The sequence below is a fragment of the Camarhynchus parvulus genome, chromosome 2, assembly GCF_901933205.1.
Source record: "Camarhynchus parvulus chromosome 2, STF_HiC, whole genome shotgun sequence".
NCBI classification, from domain to species: domain Eukaryota; kingdom Metazoa; phylum Chordata; class Aves; order Passeriformes; family Thraupidae; genus Camarhynchus; species Camarhynchus parvulus.
The window spans coordinates 10388671-10404339 of record NC_044572.1 but is presented as its reverse complement, the minus strand read 5'-3'; the positions used below and the strand labels follow the sequence as shown (position 1 = coordinate 10404339).

The following is a 15669-nucleotide window of genomic DNA, read 5'->3' as shown; positions in this document are numbered from 1 at the left end:
TAGAAGAATACACCAGTGATAATAAGAACAAGATGGGAAGCACAGGTGCTGAAAGCAAAGAGGGGATTGTCTGATTTATCACTGTTGATTCTTTTCCAGTAGTCATGCCACTGACCATCGAATTTTTTGCTTTATTATTTGTGATTTTTGCTAGGCCTGTAGTCCAGCAACACTTCATGCAGGCATGTCTTAATGACAGGAAAGGAGGAAAGGCCACCAGTATCTCTGGGCAGCTGGACAGTTCTGACATACACTTGTCCTGCCCTGGAGGGTTTTCCTACTATTATCCAAACAGAATTCTCTTTAAACCTGTCTTAAATTGCATAAAGTGCTTCCTGACCTTCAGAGTGTTAAGTGACCTTTAGAGTGTTAAGAGTGACCACCATCACTCTTAACAGTGCTTGTGGCTGAGGTTTTCTAAATTGTCTTTTTTCCAAGATTTTCTCAATTTCACAAATCCTTGTAAATAATAGGTAAAATAACTCTGTTAAAGGAGGTACCAAGTGGGTGAGATGATGACTATTTCTTCCAGGAGTAGCTGCCTGTCTGCAAATACCTGTTGAAAGATTGGAGATGTCAGTTGTTTGGAAGAACTCAGTTAAAGGCATTCTCTATTTCTAGACTGATATGGATTGGACAGAACAAATATACAAAGGCAGAAATACATAGGCATTAGTAGCAGCTGTCTTTTGCAATATTTGATTTCATTTCAACATATACAGAGTTATTTTTAAAACTCTTGTCAAATACTCCTAAATATTTATGTTTTGGCTGCCATTTGTGTGGTTGTGTGCCATTTGGTTGCCATGTTGTGCCACAAATGTGGCTGTTGTAGATGTGCCCTTTATGGAGCAGCATTAATTTAGCCTTGCACACACACATTCTAGAGAGGCCTCCATGGCCTGGATTTCTGCTGCCCTGTGTCTGTGTCCCTGCATGGACAAATGGATGCTGGAGCTTCATTGCTTTTGCCATCAATCCAGTGGTGGCTCTGCAGCTTTTCAGTTCAACAGGAAATGTAAAAATCACAGACATGTGTGACACATGTAACACAACAGTGTAAACAAGGTCAGTATAGCATCAGTGTAACTCACAGAGAAGGCAATTAGGGCTTTAGGCTTGGTCTGGGAGTTTTGTGGCAGTTGAACAAGTGTTTAAAAGTGATTCCTGTTACATGCTTTGTAAGTCAGGCTGCAGCTGCCCAGCTGTGCCTGCTCCAGGCAGTGCCCCTTGTAGAGTACTTCACATCCTTTTCCTCTCAACACAACTTGGGAAAAAGTCTGAAATTCCTGAGTGTTTGGGTTGTATCTTTCTGTTAGTGAGAGGAGCTGTTCACACCGATGTGCAATATCTCAGGGCTTAGCCCTGCCCCATTCATCAAGGTTGAGAGAGTTCCCAGAACTGCAGATAAAACACTGTTCACTATTCCTGCCTTGACCTCAACAGTCTCACCTTTTATAGAAGACTCTTGGAGCAAAGAAATAGAGGAAAGAAAAAAAAAAGAGAAAGATCTTTTTCCATCTCCTTTCTGCTTAGGGTCTGAACTTGCCGAAGCTTTGTTCTCCAAAGGGACCTCTAGCTGAGGTCTCTCTGTGTCTCAACCCTCCTTTCCCAAACTGAGCACTGCCATGCTTTGTCTATAAAAAGACCTCAAAACAGTCAGAAAAAGATCTATTGTGACTGCTCCTAACAGACTCAGTTTTATGCTCGGCTTAATGGGATCCAGGTCTCCACCCATCTGCTCCTGTCTGGTTTTTTGTCTTCTGATGTTTCATCTTTACCTTTTTCTTGGTTGGCTTTTAGGCATCTTGTATTGTGGGGTTTTGTCTTTCTGGTGCCCAGAGCTGGGGGCAGGAAAGAGGTGAGAACAGTTCTTCAGACACAAGTCCAGATTTAGCTTGGTTAAGTGGATTATGGATATTGTTCAAAAGTGGGAAGTTTAAGGTTTCCATGGTTGTTAGAACTTTTAAGTTACTTAGGATACAGGAATAACTAGATGTTACCAAATTTTCTTTGCCATGTACTGGCTGAAATCATCAGCTGTTTTAGAACTTGGGAGTCTCTTTCATTCTAACCTGCTGAGTACTTTTCTAAGGTTAAATGAGAAATTTCCTCCCAGACCATGATAACAGTGAAGGAGAGATGACATTCCAGTTCACTTAGTAGGGAAATAACTTATCTAAAAAAAGAAGAGAGCACGAGAAAGTCACACTCTGAGAATGGATCTGATCTCAGCAGTAATAACATTTTTCATTAAATTATTTTTTTAAATATTAAAATATATATAAACCATTGTCCATTGAAAATAATTAAAAGATTGCAAATGCAGATTTGGAGCTGAGGCCAGGTTATGAGTTATTTTGATATGATTGTGATTTTAGCTGTCAGCTGCTTGTGGAATGTGGTTGCTCACTCAGCTCACATGCTTTTGTGTCTGTGCCCTGGCTTTTGTGACATTCTTGTGGGAAATCAATATTTTAGATCCCTCTTGTCATGAATAAATCTGTGCGTGGAAGTCCATTTACAAAAGTCTATCAAAAACCAATAGAAGGCACCAACTACATTTGAAGAATTTATTATTTAAGAAAAAGTTCACACACATCTTTTTTTCATTATTTTCCCTCCGTAAATTTTGACTAATTTTACATATTGGGTCTGATTATGTTTCACATAACAGGATTTAAGATTCAACTCTTGCAAAAATAAATTAAACTCTGCAACTATTAACCATTCCTTTCAGAAATAAATGTTAATAAAAAGCAAATAAGCACAACTGTGAATTATACATATTATTTTACAGAGTTCGTTTAGTTGAAAGAGGATCTCCACATAGTTTGCCTCTCATGGAGTCTGGAAAAGTAAGTACTGAAAGAAGATTTAAGTGTCAATTCTATGGTCATATTTTCAGTAAATCTCCATTTCTGTTCATTTTTACATGAATGTAGGACTGTGGAAGGCACCATTAGCTGTGCAGATTGATGTCCTTCCTTTACTGTTGAGGTTACAGCATGATGGCAATAACTGATGCATTACTGCTCTCTCAGTACCTGTGCCTTGCTCTTTTATGCAGAAATCAATTCCCTCTTTTATGCAAAAAGAAGGTTTTTCATCCCCTGTGTGTCATTCTTGAGGCAGCTGACAAATGGTGCAGGCAGTGCCATCGATGCAGAACCCACTTGCAGTGAGAGCTGGCCTGAGATGGCCAAAGCTGAGCTCAATGATCACCTGCAGAGGGACTGTCCCTGCTGGGCATGGCTCTGGGGACAGGGGGAGGACAGAGGGGCAGCCTCTGGTGCTCTGGGTGCCCATCTAAAGCTTTCTGTCCATGGCTTTGCAGACATTCATGCTCAGAGGATGCTCCCTTTTCTGTTCTAGGGCTCAGCATCCACCTCTGTAGTCCATCCATTGCTGAATGTCCATTGCATCAGGGACTTTGGCAGTCATTTTTCTGGGAGGTTGCATGATGCCTCTGGCTTTCTCCTTGTTTTAGGCCAAAGGTTCATTTGGGTTTTTCCTATCCTGCTATGTATTCTCATAGAGACAGGGGCCATTTGGTCAAACTTCTGTTCTGCAAGTGAACATTTGATTTCTGAGGTGGTTTATTGATGGAACAGCGTTCAAAAAGAAAAGCAGTTTTGTCGTATTTACCAATTATCTCAGCATTTATCATATCTATGGACTTTTTTTTCACTATAAGTCTACTTTAACTTTTTAAGGATTTCTTATAGTTTGTAATGAAAGTTCTTTGGGGACAAAGCATCAGCATACAGTTACATAAGGTGGTACCTGCTTTCTTACTGCCTCATGTTTTCTTTCAATAGATCCTCCCAGGAGTACGTATCATTATTGCTAATCCAGAAACAAAGGGACCCTTAGGAGATTCTCATCTTGGTGAGGTGAGTCGTGAGAACCTGAACTTTGTATGCTCTGGACTAAATTCCAGAGACAAAGCTATTGCTGTGCATGCTAATGATTTCCTATGATACATCTTACCAAATGCCCAGTTAAGAAAATAGTGAATTCTGCTGATCATTATAAAGTGTGGATCGTGATATTTGTGTCATTATTAAAATTGTTAGTAAATTGTTTCTAAAGAGTAATACCTCAAGTTTAAAAAATGAAAAAATATCTGCTTTTCCTAACTGTATTTTATACTTGGTGCTTCTCTAATTCTGGTGGAAGCTTACATGAAAAGTAAGTTTATAGATTAATTTAATTTCAGCTAGATGGTTTTCTTGTGCTGTTCTCCATAATCATTGTGCTTCACTGCACTGAAGTACTCTCATTAGCTGAGTTGAGCAAGACTATATGTTTTTCAAATTTATTTTGTGTTTCTAGAGTGAGAAAATAAATTATGTTATTTTCAAGCAGTTTAAAATCTAGTTAACAAAATGAAGAACATGTTTGATCATAATTAAAACCACAGTCTAATTTGTGAGTTTCTGTAAGAGTTCATTAATTTGAAATTGTAAGAATTTCCATGATGCTTCAAGTTCAGTGGAATGAATCCTTCTCCGTAGGTGAAGGTCCCTGGCCTCACCCTTTAAAATAATCTGTCTGCCTGGTGTTCATGGAGGATGCTCTGCTGGGGTAAATACACTGAACCAGGAGGAATGTGGCATGGCTCAGAGCTGCCTTGCAACTTCAGCAAAAGTAGATTGGGATCTCTGTGCTAGAACTGGGTCAGTTGTGGGTTCAGAAACAGTGTTAAAAGACATTTTTAGTATTATCTAGTTACGACTAAAAATATTTGCATCAAGAATTTTCAATAATGCTTCATTCTCAAAAGCTACTTTAATTAATACCAGTATAATTGCTTTTAACTTAGATATGGGTTCACAGCACTCACAACGCCAGTGGGTATTTCACCATCTATGGAGATGAATCTTTGCAATCAGATCATTTTAACTCAAGACTCAGCTTTGGAGACACACAGACTATTTGGGCAAGAACTGGTTATCTGGGGTTCCTGAGAAGAACAGAACTCACAGATGCAAATGGAGGTAAGAAGTTTCTCACCATCTAGGTCTATGCAAATAATTTGAATTATTTGGAGGGTGACGCTGCCCCTCTGGCCCTGTGGTACCTAATATGCTCCATCTTCTGTGAAGCCTGTAAAACTGCAAAAAAAACCCCTAATTAAAATAATCAGAAAATAAATCAGAGGACAAGATTTCCCTACTGAAATAGTTGCTTTTTCTTTGTTGTACCTCAGGTACTATAAATCCCCTCCACCAGTGACGTTTTCGCACTGTTAATATACCCAGTGCTTTAGCTGGAAAAATATGAAATACAGCTGAAACTGCCATTGTTTGCTTTGGCAGTTATGTCCCTCTTGTCTTATACACATTACAACAATACTTATATATTACAGCATGCATTACAACAGTTACATTGCAGAATCCATCCCCTCCAGGGGCTTTTCCTGAAGTACGCAGCCAGAAGCATCTGCAGCTAATCTAGCAGTCTGATCCAATGATAGATATTGCTGCAAATTGCTACAGAGCCCTGGCATGTCCATAGGCTTCAGAGTCCATCCTCTCGTTGTCATTCTCCAACCCTCTCCTGGGGTCTACCCTCTTCTGGGATTATCCCCTCCAGGGGAACTCACCATCTTCTCCTGGGACTCTCCTGGTCCTCCACCCTCTCCTTGGGTCTCTTTCTTCTCCCTTCTCCTGGGATGCTCCACCCTCTCCTGGGGTTACCTTCTCCTGGGGCTCTCCTACGACTCTCCTGGTCTTTACAGCAGCCTTCTCCTCATTCATGCAGCCACTTTCTCGTTGTAGCAGTCTTCTAATTCCTCCTCTCTTTTATGCCACTTGTTCTTAATTGGTTGCAGGTGTGTTCTTAGCAATCAGCTGCAACTCGTCCCCCCTACATGTCCCCAGGAATGCATTTGTGCAGATGGAAAAAGCCTGGTGGGAGTCTGAGCCCTGTCCCTCCTGTGACCACCAACTCTGTTATAAAGCTAATCACAGGATCTGTCCATTCTTCAGATTTTCCTGTCTTTACCCCAGAGGGCTGGGTACTGAAATGTAACACAAGCAGTAGCCTGCAAGAGAGCTATAGGGTGTTTGGCTTTCTGTCAGGAAGGTACAGGATTCTTTTCCTTGTTTTAATGATGTTCCTTGTCTCTCATACACGTGTAAGTGAGCCAGTGCTGCCAGGCACACAAAGGCTGTGCTTGGGAAAATGGTATTTTTCTGTGATTTTTGAGGAGCACAGTGCCACAAGTGGCTGTGGCTGAGCTGGCCAGGGGAGGCTGTTGGCCAAGTAAGGTTTCCAGCAATGCTGTGGACACCTCCAGGAATGATCCCAGGGCCAGTAGAATAGCTGCTATTCAGCCAAGAAAGAATTAATCAAATCTGAAAACATTTTAGCATTCCCTGTGGATTAGGCCTGGTGCCGTGTGCTTATAATGGCACCTTCTGGAGAGATTTACTTTGGGTTGCACAGGCTTTTTTCATTTCATGATAGCTTAACCCTGAGAAAATTCAGGATTCTCTGAGGGTATTGCAACTTAATCAGTCAAATGGCTTAGGTACTCTCCTAGCAAAGGGTTGCTCCATTCTCCTACTTTTAGCTCCTAGTGCAGAAAGCTCTCAGCCCTTTATTAGGTAGATCTCATATTATCATTACAATACCACCACACAACTTTCCAAATTCATACAAAAAGAGTCAGTTATCTGCTTTTATTTTTAGCAAATATTTTTTCATGACTAGCATGTAATTGTGTATTTTCAGCCTAGTATCTTTTTAAAAATGTAATTTCAGCCTCATTTATTTCTTCGGTAGATAAAAAATATGGGCTCTAAAAGTGTTATGCTTAAGTTACCTGAATAAGCAATTTGCTATTTATCTAGAGCGTGTTTTTTGTTGATTGATAAATATCTTTGTAATAGATTAAAGGCATTTGTAGTGACCATCTCAAAGCAATTGGAAGAACTTTGGAAGAACATCAGCCACACTGTCAGGATCAAATCTTTTCTTTCTCTTTTTAAAAACAGAGAGAAACAAGGAACCTATTGTCTATTCAGAGTGCCTTAAACAAAAAGAATGTGTTCTGCACCCACCTGGGAGAAAATCAGGAATTCTGCCACTGTCTTTGGATAAAGATTTCTGCCTTTGTCTTTTTCAAATGGGAATAGTATTTCTGCCTTCCTTTCTTCTGTTTTTTTCTGGGCATTGCACTTCAGTAATGGAAAATGCTCATTAGTTCAAAAATCACTTTGGGGTTTCAGAAATTCAAGCATAAGTTACGTTGTACTTATTATTTAATCCTTAATGTGAACATTTCTATAATTTAATGTACTGGAGAATAGAATCTTTCTATTTTTTTAATCCCTTTCCTCCAGAGCGCCATGACGCACTTTATGTGGTGGGTGCATTGGATGAAGCCATGGAGCTGCGAGGGATGAGGTACCACCCGATCGATATCGAAACCTCTGTCATCAGAGCACACAAGAGCATCACTGAATGGTAAGGGTTATAGAACACCAGGGCCCTTATAAAAAGCTGAAATACCTATAGTGTCTGGGCTTTTTCCTTGGATATTGCAATTGATGCAGGAAATGGCCTGTTGGGAGGTCACAGGATTTATAACTCAGCTGTAAATGTGTCCTTAGGATGAAACTTTTCACAAATAGATTTAATCAGAAAGGACTGATTTCAGATAAGTTCATTCAGTAGGTTTCTTTTTTTTTTTTTTTTTCTTTTTTTTTAAGGAGTAAGCAAGCAAACATTTGAAACAAATGAACGCACTAATAAATTTTATTAGTGAACACACTGTTATTTTTGAATTGGTTATTAATAAATGAAGCAGTAATCAAATCAAGGTCACAATGGAAATTGAAGCAGTAAATCAATGAGTTAATAATAATGTTGTCTTAATCAATATATCATCCTCAGATGTACACAGCAGGAAATCATTTCTTGAGGTCGACATGAGCACAAATTTTCATTATTCTTGCATCAGAAGACTCAGTCAGGTAGTTGTTTTGTTTTGCTACAACCACAGCTCAGCTATTCACCTTTCAGCCAAAATGAATCTGTTGCAATAGCCAGAGCAATTTAGTGCATTTTTCTTTTCAATCCTGGTTGCAGAGGTGTGGCCTGGAGCAGGAAGCTTAATAATGAATGAAGCACAGCAGCTGAACTGGTCTTTAGTAAAAGACTTTGCTTTTTTCTTAAATATCAGTTAAAATGAATACAATTAGTTGCTTGGCTGACTGTAACTGAGGTTTTGCCTTATTGCCTCCTCCCTTGAGCATCATCACTGCTGGAATGGTCTTGTGCCAGACAGGCATTACACAGGGAACTGGGTTCTGTGCCTTCATATAGAACAGTATGAACACTTTATGAATGTCATGAAATTCCCCTTGAAAATGTGTCACCAGCAGTGGATGGAAAGGTTTCAGAGCAAGCTGTTTAAGGACTGCTCTATTATAAGATGGCCATAGATTGATAAATTGCTGTGTTCAGCAGTATCTGTTTGTCAGAGGGTGGTGTCCCCTCAAATTACGAGCTCACGGGCAGTGAATAAAGTAGCCATATCACACTGCAGAAATTGCAGGGTTTCAGTACCAAAAAATGCTTAAATTACGTTCCTGCTTTCAGGATTGCTGAGAGCACTTTGAGGATCCTTTTTGTTCCACAGTCATGGAAATCCTGAGTGAAAAAGTGGCAACTGGAAAAGGGTTGGGGGTAAGCTGGAACAACCAGAGAAAAACACCACTGAATTTCTGCAAGAAGTACACAGAGATAATTCTCAGTACCTTAACTCTTCCCAGTAGTTGGGTGATTGTGTACAAGGCACAGGAGTGAGAATTCAGAAAACACTGTAATGTTGCTGCCCTTTGCCCAAAGGCCAGTATTTAAGGCCAGTATTTCAGGACTGTTTTTCCCTCAAAAAGAGAGATTGTTGATGAATTAGATGTGTCTCAGATGTGATCCCTGCAGAAAAGGGACATACAGTTATTCAGAGTGACAACATTTGGTTTGCTCACAGTTCCCAGCCTTTTCCTAACCAATGTTCTGCCAAATAACCATCATGGAATTTTCATTCACAGTCCTTGTCCTGACTGTCCTTGACTTCTCACTTGTAATTTTTTCAGCTTCTCTTAGAGACCCTTCTTTTGTCTTTGTGAAACATCTCTTGACAAAATAATGGCCAGCTAAGTCTTTTTTTTATTATTATTTATAATTAATATATCCCTTTCTGTGGACAGGGGCATGAGCCTCTTTTCTTGTTTCAGTTACAGTGTCCCAGTCAGGATTTAACTGCACCAATTTCTGTTGCACACAGAAGGTGCTGGGTGTGTGCAGTTGATAGATTGTGAAAAACCCCTCAGAGAAATGCAGCTCATTCTGTAACACTGGACACCACTGAGGGACTCAGGGATGTGCTGACTGACATGTGATCCTGCTGGGCAGCTTCTGTCATTGAGGATCAGATCTAAAAGGTCATTTAAAATTATTCTTGTCTTTTAAGAAATTTTAGCACAAAATCAACAACCTCTGACTCTGGACCTCCTGTGTCTTAAGACATAACAAGTGAAAGAGTGGCACAGTCTGGTTTTATTGTGATGTAAACACACACTGTGCATTTTGAAAGTGTTTCTAAAACCACAAAATGTGGTATGTGCTTTAATGTATGTGTTTTAATTAAAGAACATGGTTGACTCATTTAAATGTCAGAGTCTCAAAAGAGGAACAGAACAGAGCTTCCTGGAATTTGCTTAGAAGTGGTTTGTATACACAAAGCTACACAAGGTATTTGGAGAAGAAAACAATTAGGAGCTTCTTTCCCTGGAGGTGTTTTGACAGCTTCCTTGTTTTTCCTGTAGCATTTGGTGATGTGGAAGCAGCAGGAGGGGCCATTCCCAGCTCAGTGCTTTGACTGTTTTGCTTCTATTTGGTGTGACTTGGTTATTGTGACTCAATTATTTCTTAAGGGAAGGTCAGCCTTCCTGGTCCTCAGCTTTTTGGTTTGAGTTTTTTAATTCATCAGGGCTAGAAAGATGATGTATGCATAAGAGAGACACACTGGTTAATGTGTCTTCATCTCAATCAGTAAGAACATAAAGAGCAATATTTCCTTTTACTTCCAGTGATCACCAGTGAGTTAGAACCATGACATATGAAATGAGTTTTAAATTAAATTGAAGTCTCTTGGGAGTGTCACTGATTTTAGGACTGAATGGAAGCTTCATGAAAGTTTTGGGAATCAGTTTCCTGAATTCAGACTAACTAATTTATTCTAAACCATGTTTGAGGGACCTGCTCCCGAATCTTGCTATTAATTGCTTTCCCAAGTAACAGTTTGCTTGCAAACTTTTAAATGATAACTTACACTTCAATGAAATCTCTCCAGGTTTTTTGTTAAAATATATATAATACTAATTTAGATGTTTGTACAGCAATCAATAAAAATTCCAGGACCTCTCTGGAGATTGTCACCTGTGCAGATTGATACTTCATTTTGTTAATATTCAGCATCAATCAAAACTTACTAGAATGTCTGTGAAAACATAATTACAAATGAAAATTCATTTCACAGCAGTACTAAGTTAAAGGGGCCTTCTCATCCTTGCTTTGGCTGCTCATTAGTTTTCCAGATCAATAAGCACATAAGAATTCAATCAAATAGTATTTTGGCAGGATCTGAATTTTTTTTATAAGAGTTAAGTACTTTTCTCCTAAAATCCATTCTGTCAAGCATCAACATGGAGCACATTTTCATAGCTAATTTTTGGGCAAGGGAAGATATGTTTCCACAGTACATGGATTTTCAGAGCTGTCTTAGGAGGCTAAAACAGTGCACTTCTGTCTCAATCAAGCATTGACCTTAGGGTAAGAAGCTCTTTTTGAAGATGGCTTATGTACATAATATATTCTGACTTTCAGATGCTTATGCTCAAGACAGTTCTGGGAAGTTATCCCCTGATTTTATGAGGTAAAGGCGAGTAAAGTACAGGGCTTGATGTATAGCATACGTGTGTGGAATAATAAATATTATTATTTTTTCTGTGGAATAAGCTAGAGGAGTAAGTGTCTTAAACACCTGCAAGGAAGAATGAGATTGCTCTTTGTGGCTCAGCTGTGCTGACCTCCCATGAGATGCAAGAGTCTTTGGAGACTCTGGAGATGTGAGGAGGAGGAGGATGGAGGGAAGCTGTAAAACTACTCTGGGTGGAAGCATGCACCAGACTTAGATACCCTCCCAGCCGCCATATTTGGAAGAATAAATGCATTATCCTTAGCCAGAAATGGTCCCAGGTGGCAGAACCCAAAATTTACCTTCTTTTGCTCAAGGGCTTAACCAAAACTTTGGGGTCTTTCAAAGTTCTTTTGGCGAAGAGGAGATCCTGGAGATAATGGCGTTCCCTTGACGGTCTCAACTGTTAATCAGGAATGTTAAAACTCCTGTCCCCTTAAACCCAACAGAAATAAAACAGCCAAAATAAAACAGATGGAGATACAGCCTTATTTCTGTGGAAACCAATTGGTCCAGAAGAATTGCAGCTTTTTTGTGCTGGGCTCTGACCTGCCTGGACAGCAGCCAGCCCAGTCCCAAAGGCGCATGTTTGCCAAGCAGGCATGGGGAGGATGCCCCCTCCCTGGGCGCCTCTGTGATCCTGCACTGTGCCATGTGCCTTCCTAGGGCTCCACACCCTTCACTGGCAGGAGCTATCCCACTGACCTTCAGCTCAGACCATGCTCCTGCTGTTCTTCTTGGTGCCTCCTCTCTTAAACTCCTGGTTCTTTTGGGCTGCTCTTCGAAAAACCCCAGAGGAGGCACCTTCACACACACATCACTCCATGAAGGCAGCAGAGCTGTGGCACTTCCCTGGCTTCAGAGGGAACCATGTGCTGTCTTCCTCCTTCCATGACAGGCAAGTTTCTGTAAAGTTCAGCCTAATGCTTAAAATTGCAACAGTATTAAAGAGAGAGCTCAAGGGGCTCTTCTGCCCCACCTGCCGCTTGTTCTCTCTTGCTGTGTACAATTTGTCCTGAGCACACGGAAAGAGCCCCAGGAGCTCCAACAAAAGGTAACCAAGGTGCAAGAAAAGGGATAAAAAATGAAATTGATGAAAAAAACCCCATTACTAATATTATTTTTTCTTTTGTTCCAGTGCGGTGTTTACCTGGACAAATTTGTTGGTCGTTGTAGTTGAGCTGGATGGATCTGAGCAAGAAGCTTTGGACCTTGTTCCTTTGGTCACCAACGTGGTCCTGGAGGAACATTATCTGATTGTAGGGGTGGTGGTGGTTGTGGACATTGGTGTAATTCCTATCAACTCCCGTGGAGAGAAACAACGTATGCACCTACGAGATGGATTTTTGGCAGACCAGCTAGATCCCATCTATGTGGCCTACAACATGTAGTCTTGTACCTTAAAGCTTCCATAGACTTTACTATAGATGTATAAAATTTTTTGTGTCCACTAAAAAATGTGCAGATAAGATACTGACACTCATCAGAATGGAACTGTTTCTATTACGACTTTTCAAAGCAGTCACGATTGGCAGGAAATATAATGTGAAATGTTTTCTTTTACCACTAAATTTTAGAAAAGAAGGACTATGGGGTAAGGCCCTTCAGTATGTTGGAAAAGCCCATTTTAAACTTTTTTTTTTTTTTGCTTATTGGACAATACTGCTTTTTGAGTAAATGTGGCTTTGTATTTTACATTAAGTAAGCTGAAGTAGATTTTTTTTTATTCTGCCCTCCAAATGGATTCTTTTAAAACAATTTGCATACTAATACAAATAGTTGTTTCCTTCATTTGTTTTAATATGTCATAAAAGGCTGATGAATACAGATCCATTACTAACTTAAGCCATTTTAGATCCCACATTTTAGGAAAATACGTAGTGGTACGAGGAGAAAACCCAAAGTAGCACCTTTCAATTAGAAATCTTGCAGCTTTCTGTCAGAGATGCTGAAAGCCCAAAGGCCAAAGAGCCTTTGCTGTTAGCGTTAGAATGGAAGAAATTTATAAATAAGGTGTATTTCGGCAATGAGCTTGCAAATATCTTTGTACTAAACTAAAAAGATAAAATAAGTTAACTACTTCTTCTGTAATTATGTACAAAACGTTTAATTTATTTTGATCTCTTTAGAAGTATAAAAGAGAAGAAACATTCAAGAATATTAAACTCTTGAAATGTTTGCTAATATAAAAAACAAAGTGTTGTATTATCTTGAGTGGATAGTATCACATCAAATATATATATATGAAATATAAATTCACTAATGACAAAAGATTTTAAAGTTTAAAATGCAGTACTTGTCACTTGCATGGTGTCTCCCACTGTAGATAATCAAATGTTACTCACAAATTTTTTGGAAAAAGAAAAAAAGCAATCCTGGATTGCTAAGTATCCCTGTCAAAAAGAATCCTCTAGATACCAGCAAGTGGAATTATTGCTGCCTTTAAGGCAGTGAATGAATTTAAGACTAAAAATGCACTACAATAATTTTCTTTTCTTTGCCATGGAGGCAACAATAAATATTCGTGCTGGCATGTGCATACACTTGTTAGACTTAGAAAAGGCAGGTTGAGGAATAGCACTGTTGTCTAGCTGCAGAACTTTGTTGCACAATTTTTTTCATTATTTTAGTTGGTGTTTTTACTGCTATAAGGAAAAGTTTTGGGGTTTTTTGCACAGAGTTATCAATTTGCCTCTCAGCTAGGACACGTAGCTCGGTGGCCAACGCTTCCAGTTTACATTTACAGGAAACGATTGTTCCAGTGGTCTTTAATTTATTCCTTAACAGAGAGGAGCCAACCGTCACTACCACCCTTGGCACGGGTCGTGCATCTGCTAACTAATCCCTAAAGCATTAAACCATCAGAGGAATGGTTTAATGTCTAGTCCCTAAAGCATTAAACCATCAGAGGAACCCATCTGCCTGGCTAAGGAGCCGAGGAGTCCCGTGGTCTCCAACCTGAGGCCATCACGGGAGAAGAGTAGGAAAACATGCATCACAGCTGCCTTCATTTTACTACCTTTGGAGAAAAGAGGGGTTTGATTCCCCAGTTCTGTTGTCTTCCCTGCCCCCCACGCCCCCTTTTTTAAACCCTTCCCCTTCCTTCATGTGGTTGTAACTGAATTGACCTGTTTGTGATCGAGAGTGGGATTTACCAGCTGCAGTCCAAGAATGCTTTTCTTATTTGTCCCAAATGACGTTCATGTGCTGGCTCTCATTACCGGATATGCATGACTAAGATTGTTGCAGGGCAAATGTTATCATGTTTATATCACGTATAAGGGAGTCTCAATGCTGGGTGTTAAAAATCTTTTTAAAAGGTAGGGACGTTTTAGTCTGCATGTACAGTACAGAGCATCTCGCCACGTCAGACGCGTTTTCTTTCAGGCCATCTTTTCCGCCCTCACTGTCCTGTGAATAGCCCTCTTCCTGCTCTGCAGACCAATCCCATACTTTGTCAAATTCATTTTCTGCTCCCTAAAAAGAATAAAATCTGTTCTTAATGGCAAGTTGTTGTAAGGTTTCAGACAAGATGTTGATTGATTACAAACATAATTGCAGTGTGTGAACTAACTTGTGAAGTCCTGCTATCGCTGATCTCAGTACTGCAAAACAAATCTCGCTGTCGTTCAAAGCATCACTTTAACCTTCACGAAGTCAACTTTGCATTTGTAGAGAATAAAAGAACTGCAATGCAGTTGTGAAACGCAGTTAATAACAGCTCTCTTCTGCAACCTGTCATCTGTGGTTGTTAAATCCTGAGTTAAGAGAAATGATAAACTGAGTTTCTGGTTTTGTTGTGCAAGCAAAAGGAAGGAAACATTTAAGCACCATCAGACTGAGCAATAAAGAAGGATTGTTCTGTATTAGAAACTGTACTGTAGATAAACCATTCATGAGAATGTATAAAATGTTTGTCTTGTGACCTTGTGCTTTTGGAGTCAGACAAAACCATGTAATCAACTCGATGCACATGCACAAAAAGAGAGGGTACACAATGAACATTTAAACACAAAACTAATCAAACAGGAGCAGATTCCTCATGGTGCTTGTTTATTATATATATTTAATCCTGCTTGACACTTTACCCAAGGGAAGACTGTCCCTTTTATCAGTTGAATGTTAGCAGCGTTATTTCATAGAGTGTGGTGACTGGTTAGAGAAATTCATGTAACTCAGCCAATCACAGATTCAAACAAAAATTTTTATGTGCAAAGGACAGCAACCTTCTTGTATGTTAAACCACCAGTACGCTTTGTACATCTGTGATAACGCCTGTTTTATATTCAAATGAACAAATAAAAGCTTTTATTTTTGTTGCTCTGAAAATATCAGTTTCTTAATTAGTCATCTAAAATGGAGCTTCCGAGAGCTGTGGATGCTCGGTGGAGGAACATGGAGAGCTATACTGTAATTTTATTTTGTTTACCTCTCTTGTTGCATAATTTATTAGTACAAATCATTATACTTTTAACAATGTTTAAATACTGGTGTGGGCATTTATTGCTGAAAGACTTTCATATGGCAACAAATGTTTTTTGTGAAATGTTTTTTTAATTCTTTTTAATATATTCAAATATACTGTTCACATTTTTGCTGAAAGTGTAAAGATTATTGTAAGCTTGGTAACATTTTGTGAGAAGCAATAACAAGCATTAGTACTGTAAAACTCC

The 15669-nt window shown here is 39.4% G+C and overlaps 1 protein-coding gene across 5 annotated transcripts in view; it reads left to right on the top strand.

Moving 5' to 3' along the window:
- DIP2C (disco interacting protein 2 homolog C) overlaps positions 1-15669 on the top strand; it is a 310694-nt gene extending 295025 nt beyond the window's left edge. For all 5 annotated transcript variants that reach the window (XM_030943865.1, XM_030943864.1, XM_030943862.1 and 2 more), the window contains 5 exons: positions 2801-2858; positions 3822-3896; positions 4829-5003; positions 7356-7479; positions 12135-15669. In XM_030943865.1, coding sequence (XP_030799725.1) covers positions 2801-2858; positions 3822-3896; positions 4829-5003; positions 7356-7479; positions 12135-12387 — 685 coding nt within the window. In that variant the 3' untranslated portion in view covers positions 12388-15669. The remainder of the gene's footprint in view (positions 1-2800; positions 2859-3821; positions 3897-4828; positions 5004-7355; positions 7480-12134) is intronic.